Source organism: Oncorhynchus kisutch, linkage group LG19 (genome assembly GCF_002021735.2).
Source record: "Oncorhynchus kisutch isolate 150728-3 linkage group LG19, Okis_V2, whole genome shotgun sequence".
Lineage (NCBI taxonomy): Eukaryota > Metazoa > Chordata > Actinopteri > Salmoniformes > Salmonidae > Oncorhynchus > Oncorhynchus kisutch.
In genome coordinates, this window is record NC_034192.2 from 15,734,777 (window position 1) to 15,750,416 (window position 15,640).

Consider the following 15,640-nt stretch of genomic DNA (forward strand, 5'->3'; position numbering starts at 1 on the left):
CAGGTGTGCCAAGCTTGTAGCATTATACCCATGAAAACTCAAGACTGTAATCGCTGCCAAAGGTGCTTCAACAAAGTACTGAGTAAAGGGTTGAATTATTATGTAAATGTGATATTTCAGTTGTTTGTTTTTTAATAAATGTCATCCATTTTAGAATAAGGCCGTAACAAAATATGGAAAGGGTCAAGGGGTCTGAATACTTTCAGAATGCACTATGCACTTTTTTCTTGAAACATTAATATCTTAACAGCCTTGTCGATAATAGACATGTTTGTGCAGTGGTGAACCTGCAGGCCTTCAGTGTGCGACAGGTTTGTGAATATGAAAGGAAAGCAACCGAAATACCAGCGCACTCATTTAGGAGAGTGCACTTTCTGTAAAACACAGAAGCACCAGTGGTGTAGAGGAGGGTATACGCAGGTATAAACCCTATACCCAGTGGGCATTGTGTATACTCGTCGCCAAACCCACTGGCTCCATGTCATCTACAAGACCCTGCTAGGTAAAGTCCCCCCTTATCTCAGCTCGCTGGTCACCATAGCATCTCCCACCTGTAGCACACGCTCCAGCAGGTATATCTCTCTAGTCACCCCCAAAACCAATTCTTTCTTTGGCCGCCTCTCCTTCCAGTTCTCTGCTGCCAATGACTGGAACGAACTACAAAAATCTCTGAAACTGGAAACACTTATCTCCCTCACTAGCTTTAAGCACCAACTGTCAGAGCAGCTCACAGATTACTGCACCTGTACATAGCCCACCTATAATTTAGCCCAAACAACTACAACTTTTTTTGCCTTTACCTCCCTTATCTCACCTCATTTACTCACATCGTATATAGACTTGTTTATACTGTATTATTGACTGTATGTTTGTTTTACTTCATGTGTAACTCTGTGTCGTTGTATGTGTCGAACTGCTTGGCTTTATCTTGGCCAGGTCGCAATTGTAAATGAGAACTTGTTCTCAACTTGCCTACCTGGTTAAATAAAGGTGAAACAAAATAAATAAATAAAATACTCACTTCTTAATCCCTACTGATGCATATCAAAGTAGTGTAGTGGAGGTATGCAACTCATTATGTAGTACACAGTGGTGGTCAGTGCCATTTAAAACAATTTTGTTTTCATGAGCATGGCCTTATTTCTTTTACAGCATATTGGATGACTCTCATTCATATTCCATTCACACAGTTCAATGTAACATCGATAGGTTTAGGCTTACTACATGATAAACATTTTCACTATACCCATCATGAGGTTGCTACAACCTAGCCTATGAATGAAAGTTTACAATGTAGGTGCACATAGCTCGAGAGACACATTTGGAGGTGGCAGGCACCTGATACAGGGTGTAATCTTTAGTCCAACAGTTGCAAACGAGAGTTTCTATTGGACAAATTCAAGTATGTTTATGCACGTTTTGTACAGTCTGTAAGCCGTTACACCGGCAGGCCCCGGTGGCAATAAATTAGTAGAACCAGAAGCTTACCTTGACTTGGAAGAGTTCCAGTGTTGTGTTCGATAGTCATAGCCAGCTAACTAACATAGCATCCCTCTGTTTGAGCAGGGTGTTTCAGTAGACTGAACTGAACTGAACTGTTCTGCCTTATTATTATTGGACCATGATGGTCATTTATGAACATTTGAACATCTTGTCCATGTTCTGTTATAATCTCCACCCGGCACAGCCAGAAGAGGACTGGCCACCCCACATAGCCTGGTTCCTCTCTAGGTTTCTTCCTAGGTTTTGGCCTTTCTAGGGAGTTTTTCCTAGCCACCGTGCTTCTACACCTGCATTCTACACCTGGACAAGTTTGAGGAGTTCACCTGAGTTCACCTGCCGTTTCCGGGCAGTCTTCGACCACTGCCCGATGGTAGAGTGGCGGGTGAGCGCCCCTACCATCTGAGGCAGGAGACGAGGAGCGCCCAGGAGTTCGTCCTGGAGTTAGGACCCTGGCTGCTGGTGCGGGATGGAGCGACAGGGCCCTGATCGACCATTATCGTTGCAGTCTGCGCAAGGACGTCCGACGGGAGCTGGTCTGCAGAGACACACTGCCGGTCGGTGCCGGTTCCTTTGGGAATCGAGGCAGCAGGCAGGGCGCTCTGGCGTCACCCCAGGTGAGCCAGCACCATTCTCTCCCGGAGCCCTCTGTTGCACATATGTTTGCGTCTGTCACTTTTCCTGAGTTTTCTCCAAATTCCCAGCATAAGCGCGGCTGTGAATTTCCTTGATAGAGCGTTAGCTCATAGTTTAGGGACCCCCATTTTCCCCATGGACGTGCCCTTCCCCGTTCACGCCTATGATAGTCGACCATTAGGGTCAGTGAAAATTAGGGAGGTCACCGCACCGTTGAGTACGGTGACGCGCGGGGGGGTTTGGGGGGGGGGGGTTCATATGGAGAGAATTAGTCTCTTCCTCATTGACTCTCCTGCGTTTCCCATGATGCTGGGCCTACCCTGGTTAGCTTTTCATAACCCCATTGTTTCTTGGACACAGAGGGCTCTCACGGGGTGGTCGCGAGAGTGCTCAGGTAGGTGTTTAGGGGTTTCCGTTCGTGTTACAACAGTGGAGAGTCCAGACCAGGTCTACACCGTGCGCATTTCCCCTGAATATGCCGATTTGAATCAATTACCACCTCATCGATGGGGTGATTGTGTGACAGACCTCCTGGTAGATGCTGCACTTCCCAGAAGTCACGTGTATCCCCTCTCACAGCCGGAGATGGAGGCTATGGAAACATATGTCTCCGAATCCCTGCGTCAGGGGTACATTCGGACCTCCACTTCACCCGCCTCCTCAAGTTTATTTTTTGTGAAGGAGGATGGGGGTCTGCACCCGTGTATTGACTATCGGGATCTGAATCAGATCACGGTGAGGTATAGTTACCCCCTACCGCTCATAGCTACAGCAATAGAGTCAATGCACGGGGCACGCATCTTCACCAAACTAGATCTCAGGAGCGCTTACAACCTGGTGCGTATCCGAGTGGAAGACGGCTTCCAGTACCACCTCTGGGCACTATGAGTACCTTGTCATGCCGTACGGGTTGATGAATGCGCCCTCAGTCTTCCAAGCCTTTGTAGACAAGATTTTCAGGTACCTGCATGGGCAGGTGTAGTGGTGTATATTGATGAGATTTTGATATACTCCACTACACGCGCTGAGCATGTGTCCCTGGTGCGCAGTGCTTGGTCGCCTGTTGGAGCATGACCTGTAAGTCAAGGCTGAGAAACGCCTGTTCTTCCAACAGTCCGTCTCCTTCCTAGGCTATCGCATTTCCACCTCAGGGGTGGAGATGGAGAGTGACCGCCTTGCAGCTGTGCGTAATTGGCCGACTCCCACCACGGCAAAGGAGCTGCAGCGGTTCTTAGGGTTTGCCAATTACTACCGGAGGTTTATTCTGGGTTTTGGTCAGGTGGCAGCTCCCATTACCTCACTGCTGAAGGGGGGCCCAGTGCGCTTGCAGTGGTCAGCTGAGGCGGACAGGGCTTTTAGTCACCGAAGGGCTCTGTTTACCTCGGCTCCCGTGCTGGCCTATCCAGATCCCTCTGACGTTCATAGTGGAGGTGGACGAGCTCCGCTTCTATGCCTTCTTCTCGAAGAAGCACAGCCCGGCGGAGCGAAACTATGATGTAAGGGACCGGGAGCTGTTGGCTGTCGTCAAGGCCTTGAATGCGTGGAGACATTGGCTTGAGGGGGCTAAACACCCTTTTCTCATCTGGACTGACCACCGTAATCTGGAGTACATCCGGGCTGCGAGGAGCCTGAACCCTCGCAAGGGGGGCCATGTTTTTCACCCATTTTGTATTTACCCTTTCATACAGACCAGGCTCTCAGAACGCTAAGGCAGATGCATTGTCCCGGCTGTATGATACAGAGGAGCGGCCCATGGATCCCTCTCCCATCCTCCCGGCCTCTTGCCTGGTGGCACCGGTAGTGTGGGAGCTGGACGCGGACATTGAGCAGGCGTTGTGTACCGGGCCCGCTCCCCTTCAATGTCCGGCTGGGCGTCTGTATGTTCCGTCTGCTGTCCGCGACCGGCTAATCTATTTGGCCCATACGTCATCCTCCTCTGATCATCCTGGTATCGGTCGGACGGTGCGCTGTCTTAGTGAGAAGTACTGGTGGCCCACTTTACCTAAGGATGTGAGGGTTTATGTTACCTCCTGCTCGGTGTGTGCCCAGTGCAAGGCTCCTAGACACTTGCCCAGAGGTAAGTTACAACCTATACCCGTTCCACAACGGCCATGGTCGCATCTGTCAGTGGATTTCCTGACTGATCTTCCTCCTTCACAGGGTAACGCCACAATCCTGGTCGTTGTGGATCGTTTCTCTAAGTCCTGCCGTCTCCTCCCTCTGCCCGGTCTCCCTACGGCCCTACAGACTGCGGAGGCCTTGTTTACAGAAGTCTTCCGGCACTACGGTGTGACTGAGGATATAGTGCCTGATGAGGTCCCCAGTTCACTTCAAGGGTCTGGAAGGCGTTCATGGAACGTCTGGGGATCTCGGTTAGCCTTACCTCAGGTTTTCACCCCGAGAGTAACGGGCAGTTTGAGAGCGTAAACCAGGATGTGGGTAGGTTTCTGAGGTTTGCCAGGACCTGCTGGGGGAGTGGGCAGCGTTCGTGCCCTGGGCAGAGATGGCCCAGAACTCGCTCTGCCACTCCTCCACTAACCTCACCCCCTTTCAGTGTGTATTGGGGTATCAGCCGGTTCTGGCTCCTTGGCATCAGAATCAGACCGAGGCTCCTGCGATGGACGACTGGTTCCGGCGCACCGAGGAGACATGGGACGCTGCTCATGTCCATCTTCAGCGCGCCGTGCTGCACCAGAAAGTGGGCACAGACCGTCACCGCAGTAAGGCCCTGGTGTTCGCACCAGGGGATCGGGTCTGGCTCTCGACCCCAAACCTGCCCCTTCGCCTGCCTTGCCAAAAACTGGGTCTGCGCTTTGTGGGGCCATTTAAAGTCCTGAGGAGAGTGAACGGGGTATGTTATAGGTTATAGCTTCCCCCCAATTACCTTATTAACTCCTCGTTCCAAGTGTCTCTCCTCAGGCCAGTGGTGGCTGGCCCGCTCCAGGAGTCTGAGGTGCGGGAGGTTCCTCCGCCCCCTCTGGACATCGAGGGGCCCTGGCGTACTCCGTTCGTCCCATACTGGATTCGAGGCGTCGATCGAGGGGCCTTCAGTACCTCGTGGACTGGGAGGGGTATGGTCCGGAGGAGAGATGCTGGGTTCCGGTGGAGGACATGTTGGATCCTTCTATGCTGCGAGATTTCCACCGTCTCCATCTGGTTCGCCCTGCGCCTCGCCCACCGGGTCGTCCCCAAGGTCGGTGCCCTCGCACCGCTGGAGATGCGCGTCAAAGGGGGGTACTGTCACGACTTCCGTCAAAGTCGATCCCTCTCCTTGTTCGGGCGGTGTTCGGCGGTCGACGTCACCGACCTTCTAGCCATCATTGATCAATTTTTCATTGGTTTTGTCTTGTCTTCCTACACACCTGGTTCCAATCCAATTAATTAACTGTTGTGTATTTAACCCTGTTTCCCCTCATGTCCTTGTCGGAGATTGTTTGTTGTATGTAGGTGTTTATTGTTATTTCTGTTGTGCGACGGGTTTTGCACCCTCAATTTGTTATTTTGTATTCTTTGGTTTTCGGAGGTTTGGATGTTTATTAAACAACTCCGTTTTTACCAAGTTCATTCTCCTGCGCCTGACTTCCCTGCCACCAACACGCACCACATTACAGAGGAGTTGGCAACACTGATGTGTTTTCAGCCACCAGTAGCTTGTTGGGTGCTTTATATGCGCTACAGTCAATTATGAGTGCATGTATACTTATATTAAATATAAATCAGTGTATACCAGTGTTTAAGCCTACGCAAGGTCAATGAGGACCAGCCAGCAGCGCTGTAGAGATCACAATGATTCATTAGACGTTTTTGATTTGTAATGAACCTGAGGGCTGCATGATACACTGAATCAAGTGCTCTCAGGGTAGTGATTGAGGCCTGCATATATCACTAAAATCTAAACCGCCAGTAATGTACATCGTACCAGCTCCTTCCTGGCCTCAAAAGAAAAACAAGTGTATGCCAGTAATAAAAACCTATTCTTAGCTTGAGCTTCCTTATCAAGTTCTCTACATGCACAGTGAAGCTCAGCTTGTCAACAACCCACACACCCAAATATTTGTACACTTTAACATGCTCTATAGTATGTCCAGCCAATGTAGCAATGATATGATTAGTAACACGCCTGGCATTTTAAAATACCATGCATTTTGTTTTACCTGAATTTAGAACCAGCTTTAAAATCATACAGATTCTGTTGTATGGTGTTAAATATTCTTTGGGCAGATGAAGAGGTCCCAATGAACGTCCCAAGGAAATACGGGTACATCCTTGTATACCATTAATTATGTTAGCAAATTTTGTGAACAAAAACAGTTTAGAACTCACACAATATATAAACCTACGTAATTCCCAAACATTCCAATTTATGAAAACGTGAAAATGACCGTATCTATGTGGTCGCTTGTTAGAAAAATCTCTAAAACGTATAATTCTTCCTGGGGTGTAACGTTATATGAACAGATTTTACAAAGATTTCGTGTTGCTAAAAATGTTATTCAGTTCCACTATAAATGCAACAATGTTTCACACATATGTTATTTTCAAAGAGATTGCTAACAGCAAGCACACTGCCATAAAAAAAAAAAACTTCCACTCACCAGGTGATGATCATTTGAAAGTTAACTTCTTTTTGAAAGATAAATTATAGAAAAGGGAGAAGCTAACAAATGAACAACAACATCCTCTTTGATAGCACCTGCTGCAGGGTCGCAAACTAGCCCACAACGAAAGCTAGCTAGACCGCGGAGAAACTATTGCGCAGTGAGCTGTTGGAGTTCAAGAAGGCAGAAGCACAGCTAGAACAATGAGGTTACCAGGTTTATTTGCCATGGAATAATATGCATTATTAGAGTTTAACCTGTAGTTGTTGGCTCTCTTCAAAAGTAAAATATCATATTTCAGCTGAAGTTCAGATATTTTTGGTTCTTTAACTTGTAAATATGTTTATGGGCTTTTCCTAAAATAGTGATTTATTTGTCTTTTCCCTTCATTTTAAACTTTTGCAGAGTATGATATTAGTATTCCCCTATTAGGTGTAACCTTGTAAAGTTGTAAATATCTTTGATAGGAAACTCCCCGCCCCCGAGTAGTGATGTGTCCGGTTTCGTTTCTTCAGTCTGACAGGATTTCCGCAGATCCTCCTCAGTGGCTCCATGATCACATGTTTTCTACACAATGAAACTCAAATAGCTATATTTTCTCAAAGTAGCCTATTTCACCAGCTGCTCACAATCGGATATCACCATGAATATAAGAACGCGTTGCCAAATTGGACTGGATTTTTATGAATTCTTGAATGAAACAAATCGAGCATCAACCAAACTTAAAAGTGACCTCCGAGAAATCTACAACTCAGAGTTTCGAAACAGGTAAACTTATCTTCATCGATGATTTGTTCAAACTTGGAGACTTGTTGACAACTCCCTTTGTGCACCTTCTGTGACTTATAGTAAGATTTTAACCCCCAACATTTCTCGAAATGTTCACCATCATTGTAAAGCCCTAGTTTGGCTATTGTTTCTAGAATACCTTTTTTGGAACGTAAACCATAAACGAATGTTGAACGCGCGGCCCCACTACATCCTGCTAGCAGCCCCCTATAACTCAACATGTCAAGTGCATGTTACAGGAAGAAAAGTAAACAAAGTCTACTTATAAAGACGTAAAAACAGGGTTACATGTAGCCTATAGTTAGTGTATGGCGATGTCAGATGCAGAACTAGCAGACCAGATACTTCAGAGGACGTGGCTACTTAGCCTGGATAGTGGCGAGAAGCAACGGGCCTTGTGCATCGGACACTAGCCTCATTGTATGACAGGAAGAGACGGTGGGACAACTCTTTTTCACAGGGGGGGGGGGGGGGGGGGGGGGGAGGAGAAACACGTAAACCACATTAATTTCCGAAATGTAATAGGCTATTTAAATCAACTTGTCTAGTCGGATAAGCTGCAGGCCTAGCATACGCCTCTCTTCTGTCAACTTGCACTAGAAGAGACATGACAATGCATACATCAGAAATAATGCAACCAGCTAGCTGACATCTGTAAAGTTCTTTCATAGTTGATCCTCTCGACGGCACCGGGGAGAACGCAATAGCGCTTAACAGTGTAGCCTAAATTCCCTTGCAAACATGTTGAGATTAAAAGCAGTTAAAACAAAATGTTTCTGATAAGAATGAACTTCGTCATTGATGCATATTCTACGTGGTTAAAACAGTGAGCTGTTATGTAAATGTTCGACCACAATAACACACCCATATTTGCATTTGTTTGAGGTACGGAAATAAACTTACTGTATTTCTCCACTCCTTTTCCCCAGAGAAAATAAATAACATTTGGTGTATCATTGTACTGCAAGAAATACTTAATTCTGCAGGAGTTAATTTCATATTAGGCTACAAGTGAGATGTTACAGGCCTGTCTGTTTCCAGATTTCAGTTAGTACTTCATTTAACCCATCTCAAGTTCAAAGTGATCATTTTAGTAATCTCGTTTCCGCTCTCTCGTTGGTTGCCAAAGTAAACATATGCGAATTCTTCATCTTTCAATAAAAGTAATTCACAATACTCAAAGTAGGCAATGTAATAACGACATTAGTCTGTCATATTTAAGTGGGCATAGTAAAACTTAACGTTTGTTTTGAACATACAGGATACTTTAGCACAATTAAATAGTAGCCATACATTCAGTAATGGCAGCGTAGTACAATTCAAGGAATACTTGTACATTGGTGCAATAGAAGCAGTGTTGTGGGTGTAGAGAAGTGCAAGGAGACCTTGTGACAATGACATGGAGGGAGCAGATACTTTATTGTACATTAGAACAGAAATGTGCCTTCTGGTTTTCCCAACACCCTGCAGTGCAGCACCCCTCCATCCTGGGGCTCTGCACTGCTGTTGACTCAACTTGTGTGTATTTGTTTGTGTTGGGAAAGGGAGAAGACATTTTCCATTCTCACCAATGGATTATAAAGTTGTATTACATTCTATGGAGTCATCCACATCTTTATCCAGCATATTGTCCATCTTGAGAGGGATAGACAGGCCTGACAACAAGCTGACTCAGTAGTCCACCCTAGGAAAAATATCTGCCATCAAGCATCATTGTCTGGGGGGAAAAAAGGACAACCCATTCAACTCCTCTCCAGTCATTTGTTTATCAGCACAATGTTGATGGGACATTTCAATTTGATTATAACCCACAAACACCCGAGATGAATTGCTAGCCTAGGCAGCACCTAATAAATTATCTAAGCCAAATCGTCCAAGTTATTCGTCCTCATCAATATAATACTAGACAGAGATGCATGCCACTTTCATACATCAGGCTTATGATTGGTTGGCATTTCGGTAGGCTAGCTAGCTACAGTATCTAACGTTAAGCCTTATAAAATGTAGCTAGTCCTCTCCTTAGTTATTTAGCTAACGTTCGCTAGCTAGCTAGGGTCCATTACAGGGTTAACTGGGCAAGCAGCTATGGTAACTTACCAACAATGCATGGCTGTAGCTATTGTGTCTCTCAGAATTAGTTATTCAAGTTAGCGAGCTAGTATAATTTGCTAGTCAAAAGTTGCGACCTAACGGTAGCTAGATAGTTACCTTATATTACTGGCTAGCTAGAGATGTTAATGCAACGGGTCACAATCTGATTTTTTTCCTGTTGCAAAAAGTTAGCTTTTTGGCATAGACAGCCATTGCTTGGCCTCCAGACACTGAGTGGAACAAATATATAGCTAGCTAACAGATTAGCTAGACAAATAACACAATCATGTTACCTGAAGTAAAATGCAGCTGATCCAAGCACGACGTTATATTTCGACAAACCCCAACAACAACATACTATGGAACGCCGTTTAGGTCTTTGCTTGTCAAAAAGATGCAACAATATTCGACACGTCAAATAACACAATTATATTATAGATTGTTGTGTGTGCTGCATTTGCACGTGCCAGCCGCCACCAAACAAACCTGATAAAATAAAAATAAAAGGCTAATATCTTTGACGTTATTAGCAACTTCTGGGGTTGCTAGCATCAAATTGCAACCAGACTGAAAACAATTACCAGTAGAAACTGCAGTCATTTTCAATATTCTTAGCAATTATTTAGGAATCCTTGTGAGTAAGTATTCACTAGGTAGCCACTTGTTGTTCGCCTATTGGAATTGAACTTCAGTTCACGAAGAAAAAAAACGAGCTATCCAGCTACTTAACCCTGTTTCCCAAAGCTAAAGTTATAAGCAGCCACCTAGCTTCGTCTGGCCAGTGGGGCCTGATCCGACCGGGGTATGTGTTGTGAAGTTAGCCACAATAGTGGAATTTGCGATTCGCCTTCAAATTAAAAGTCCCTTGTTGAAAGAGACGCAGAAGGTTACAATTGGTGGAAACATGCCATATTTAGACTAGTTAATGTTGAACAGGGTTCGATTGGGGATCACTGAAATGGGGTATCAGTCTACTCAGTACCCAAGTACTTTTTCCCCAAAGTTCTCAGACTCCCAAACATCCACGTTGCATTCCCTCTGGAGTAGTGTTCAATACACATTGTTGGTTGATTGGTACAATACATGTGGCTCAATTCACAGTGGTTTCAGAATCCCGCAGAGCTATGATGCTAAGGTTCTCTGGGTATCACTGAGTAGACTGATACCCCATGTCATTGATCCACAATTCATAGGTAAGGCTGTACAGTGAAATAAGTTTGACCCCCGATGCAATTCTAAGTATTTTCTGCGATTGGGTGCGATTTCAACAGATTTTTGTCAAAATAACATAGACGTTTGTTGATTTTATATAACATGCTAACCTCGTTGTAGCATGATCTATTCAATTATGGCATAATTCCACTATTTGTATCTCTGTCAATAATATACTTTTATTCTGAAGGCTAACCGCAAATTCCACAGTTGTTGCTAATCCTTATTGTCGCTAGCTTCACATAGATGGGTCCAACCACCGTTAATCAAATAAGAACGGTCTTATAAATTAGGGATATTTTAGATTATGATACCTAGCTAGGTAGTTAGTTAGCTAGCTAACTATAGCTGCTGAAACAACTGTCGTTGTGCTATGTTTTTGGGGAAGGCCATTGTTTGCATCCGTCTAGGGTCCATAATAGCTTGCTTGCTTTTTTTTATGACCATCACTGTCCAGAGCTTGGGGAAGGGCAAAACTTTACCAGCGTCGATACGTATCGATGAGTCGTTGTGACATGAAATACGAGTGATATTGTTATAACTACGTAAAAAATATATTTAGGTGTTAAATTATTAAGTCCAGTTTGGTCAACAAGATTATTTGACACGTCAAATAGTCTTGTGTTGTATGACGTGTATCCTTTTTGACACGCAAAGACCCAAACGGCGTTCCATAATATACACAGCACTCGATTTAGCTGATGTTTACCTACCATCTACCACTACACTCACAAAAAATATATAAATAAATACCATACTCCACAATTTAAATATATTTAGTCCTACGTCAGGATGGGACGCCACCACTTGACACACTGTAACTCTTCTGACATCAAATATTGCTCACCCAAATACCTCTCTGCAGATGCCACCACAACCTCTATTTTCTGCGACTTTACGTTCCATCCATGCAGTAGAGTTGATAACCATTGCTATGTGCCAAAAAAAATCCATTATTACTGAAACGTATAACTTGTTGGTTTATCCTTCTGTACTGGTACAGATCTACTACTCACACCACCCCTCTCAGGATCCCTCCCCCTTGACCCATCTTCCTCTACTTTCTTCACTGCCTCAGCATATGACAACTTCTGCACCACTCTAATCTTGGAAACCTCAACCTGCCTCTCTGGCATGGGACATTTCTGATCCCCAGCCACATGGGCACCCCTACAGTTAACACATACAGTGCCTTGCAAAAGTATTCACCCCCTTGGTGTTTTTCCTATTTTGTTGCATTACAACCTGTAATATACATTTATTTTTATTTGGATTTCATGAAGTGGACATACACAAAATAGTCCAAATTGGTGATGTGAAATCAAAACGATGACTTGTTTGGGGGAAAAAAAATGAAAATTGGTGCATGCATATGTATTCATCCCCTTTGCTATGAAGCCCCTAAATAAGATCTGGTGCAACAAATTACCTTCAGAAGTCACAAAATTAGTTAGATTGCACACAGGTGGACTTTATTTAAGTGCCACATGATCTTAGTATATATACACCTGTCCTGAAAGGTCCCGGAGTCCGCAACACCACTAAGCAAGCGGCACCATGAAGACCAAGGAGCTCTCCAAACAGGTCAGGGACAAAGTTCTGGAGAAGTACAGATCAAGTTGGGTTATAAAAAAAATATCAGAAACTTTGAACATCCCACGGAGCACCATTAAATCCATTATTAAAAAATGGAAAGAATATGGCACCACAACAAACCTGTCAAGAGAGGGCCACCCACCAAAACTCACAGACCAGGCAAGGAGGACATTAATCAGAGAGGCAACAAAGAGACCAAAGATAACCCCGAAGGAGCTGCAAAGCGGAAATTGGAGTATCTGTCCATAGAACCACTCTAAGCCGTACACTCCACACAGCTGGGCTTTACGGAAGAGTGGCCAGAAAAAAAGCCATTGCTTAAAGAAAAAAACAAGCTAACACATTTGGTGTTCGCTTAAAGGGATGTGGGAGACTCCCCAAACATATGGAAGAAGGTACTCTGGTCAGATGAGACTAAAAATTCATTTTTTGGCCATCAAGGAAAACGCTATGTCTGGCGCAAACACAACACCTCTCATCACCCTGAGAACACCATCCACAGTGAAGCATGGTGGTGGCAGCATCTGTGGTATGACTTAAAGATTGCTGTACACCAGCGTAACCCATCCAACTTGAAGGAACTGGAGCAGTTTTGCCTTGAAATCTCAGTGGCTAGATGTGCCAAGCTGATAAGGACACCCCAAGAGACTTGCTGCTGTAATTGCTGCAAAAGGTGGCTCTACAAAGTATTGACTTTGGGAGGGTGAATAGATATGCACGCTCAAGTTTTCAGCTTTTTTGTCTTGTTTCTTGTTTGTTTCACTATAAAAAATATTTTGTATCTTCAAAGTTGTAGGCATGTTATGTAATCAAAATATACAAATCCCCCCCCAAAATCTATTTCAATTCCAGGTTGTAAGACAACAAAATAGGAAAAATGCCAAGGGGGTGAATACTTTCGCAAGCCACTACCACTACTTTAGCCAATGCTACACATTCCTTTATCTCATGCCCTTCTGCACACTTCTCACACCTAGGAACCTCTCTCCTACACACTGCTGGCACATGCCCATAAGCTTGACACCTATAACAACATAATGTATTCGGCACAAAAGCTCATACAGGATCATTTATATATCCTAACATCACTTTGTCGGGCAAATATTCAACATCAAAACACCGCGAAGAGCATCACAAACACCGGGAATCTTCCCCTTCAGTTGGTCAGCCTTCACATTTACCACTACCCCAGTAATCACTCCTTTCAATGGCGCCCATTTTCTTGAGAGCAAAACAATTCACGTCTCTTGCCCCCCCCATTCGTTTAACTTGGAGCGCCTACTTCCTCTGACCAGCAGAAACACAAACAATTATCACAAGACCACTTCTGGTTACCCTCACCGACTCCACAGCACTCAACTCTGTTTTCACACACCCTGAGTCCACTTTTTCCAAAAACTTCACTCCTACTGTCACAGACTCATCTTTATCCTGACCTTGTTGCAAGCCTCAGGCTCCGAGAACTTCACCACACCGACCACCTCTGATACTTCTCCCTCATTCACTTCCATTTCTCCTCCTGTCTTCAACTCACTCTGCTTACTATTCCTACCATTCTTCTGCACCAAAGCACAGTCATGTGAAATCCATAGATTAGGACCTAAATAATTAATTAAAATTGACTGATTTCCTTATGAACTGTAACATAGGAAAATCTTTGAAATTGTTGCATGGTGCGTTTTTATATTTTTGCTAAGTTTACATCTGTCCCTCATTTTAAGTTCAAACCTGTTACATGAACTGAACTCTCGTATTAATATGGTGAAAATTCATTTCAAAAAATATTTTTCAAAATAACCAAATCCTAGACTAGAACCAGCTCATCTGCTTTTACATCATTTGTCCATATGCTGGTGTTTTGTGGTGGAAAACTGAGCGGGTCGAGTATAACACGTCAACCCTGTTACCTATGGGTGAAGCTTGTATTCAATTGCCACTCCCGGTTGTACACCAATAGCTTCAAGCCGGTGTCTATTCCATAAGTTACCACGGAATAAATCTATGATGTTAAAATGCTTATTTGCTCTATTCCATCTGACTGCGCAATCCGCTGTCTCATCAGCCCAGCCAGGCACTTTATAAACTTGATCTCCACTATAAAAAGCATCTAGACATTATCTCGTATTTCTTTTAGACCTAACATTTCATTTTCAACAGCGGAGATTTGTATAAACCTTGCTGTCTGTCTCTCCAACATTTGTTTCAATATTCAGATTTGACCTCCAGCTGTCCCGTTGTAGCCTAATGAAGGTGTCGGGAGGCTTCGTCTCGGGCCTAACACCCATGCCAATATATCCTCCAAACACCGGCTTCTAGGGCATTATCACTTAATTATAGGCACTTACTATAGTATTATTATTTATTTTGAGATGTGAAAACATGTTTTTTTATTTTTTTATTCAAAGTTTTCTTGTTTTTCAGTCAACAAAGAAAACACAATTTACATTCACAGATGTGGCAGACATAAATAATAGAATAAAATGTAACAAACAACAAATTTGCAGTAGCACTATCAGTGATCGTGTTAGATATTTCCAGCTTTAGCTGAGGTAACGAGAACATAATTTGTTTTACAGCACTTTCCACGTGTGTGTGTATATAGACATATTTCCTTAATCACCAGATGCGCTCTGTCCAGTTTGAAATATAGTTGAGTAGTGGAGACCGAGTCTAACTAACTTGGATTGTCTCTTGCGGAGGTCACAATTGAGCTTTTCATGAGGAAGAAAGTCAACAATCTGGTCAATCCACATTTTAAACGTAGGAGAGGAATCAGAAGCCCACATTAGGAGAAAAAACGTGTTTTCAAATGTTTTTTTTCATGAAGTTAAATGTGCTCTTCACGAAAGAATGTTAAAACGAGTTGAACTCAACACTTCTCAAAAGGCACAGAATTGGTGACTTGTCTGAATGGATGGGAGGTGTTGATGAAGACTTCTGCATTTGAACCTCTCTCTCTTTTAGGGATGGAGTGAGAGACCCTAACTTCAGTTCGATCCTGTATGCTCTCAAGCTGTCCAATAATGCCAACGTCTACTCGGGAATGGTGCACTTCAAACCAAAGGTAGGCCTACAACACTAGCCTGGTACAGACTTATATTATCATATGGCCCTAGCCTGGTAGCATTGGGCAGGGTGTAGGTAGTGGGTTACTGTTGTGCTCCTAAAACAGCCTGCCAGTTGTGCGTGCATGTGTCCAAAGTCCTGGTTCATGATCG

The 15,640-nt window shown here is 44.1% G+C and overlaps 1 protein-coding gene and 1 long non-coding RNA gene across 2 annotated transcripts in view; one reads left to right on the forward strand and one right to left on the reverse strand.

The window, feature by feature from the left end:
- The first annotated feature begins 7,240 nt into the window (after nt 1-7,240).
- Nucleotides 7,241-15,640, forward strand: part of LOC109864360 (putative helicase mov-10-B.1) — a 33,902-nt gene continuing 25,502 nt past the window's right edge. Inside the window, exons 1-2 of the mRNA XM_031798449.1 lie at nt 7,241-7,502; nt 15,387-15,486. Of these exons, the coding sequence (XP_031654309.1) occupies nt 7,378-7,502; nt 15,387-15,486 (225 nt within the window). The 5' untranslated portion in view covers nt 7,241-7,377. The remainder of the gene's footprint in view (nt 7,503-15,386; nt 15,487-15,640) is intronic.
- LOC116355083 (uncharacterized) lies at nt 8,924-10,532 on the reverse strand. The gene is made up of 2 exons (XR_004204312.1): nt 9,908-10,532; nt 8,924-9,240 (listed from the first exon to the last, which is right to left on the reverse strand). It is a non-coding gene; the product is annotated as an uncharacterized LOC116355083 (long non-coding RNA).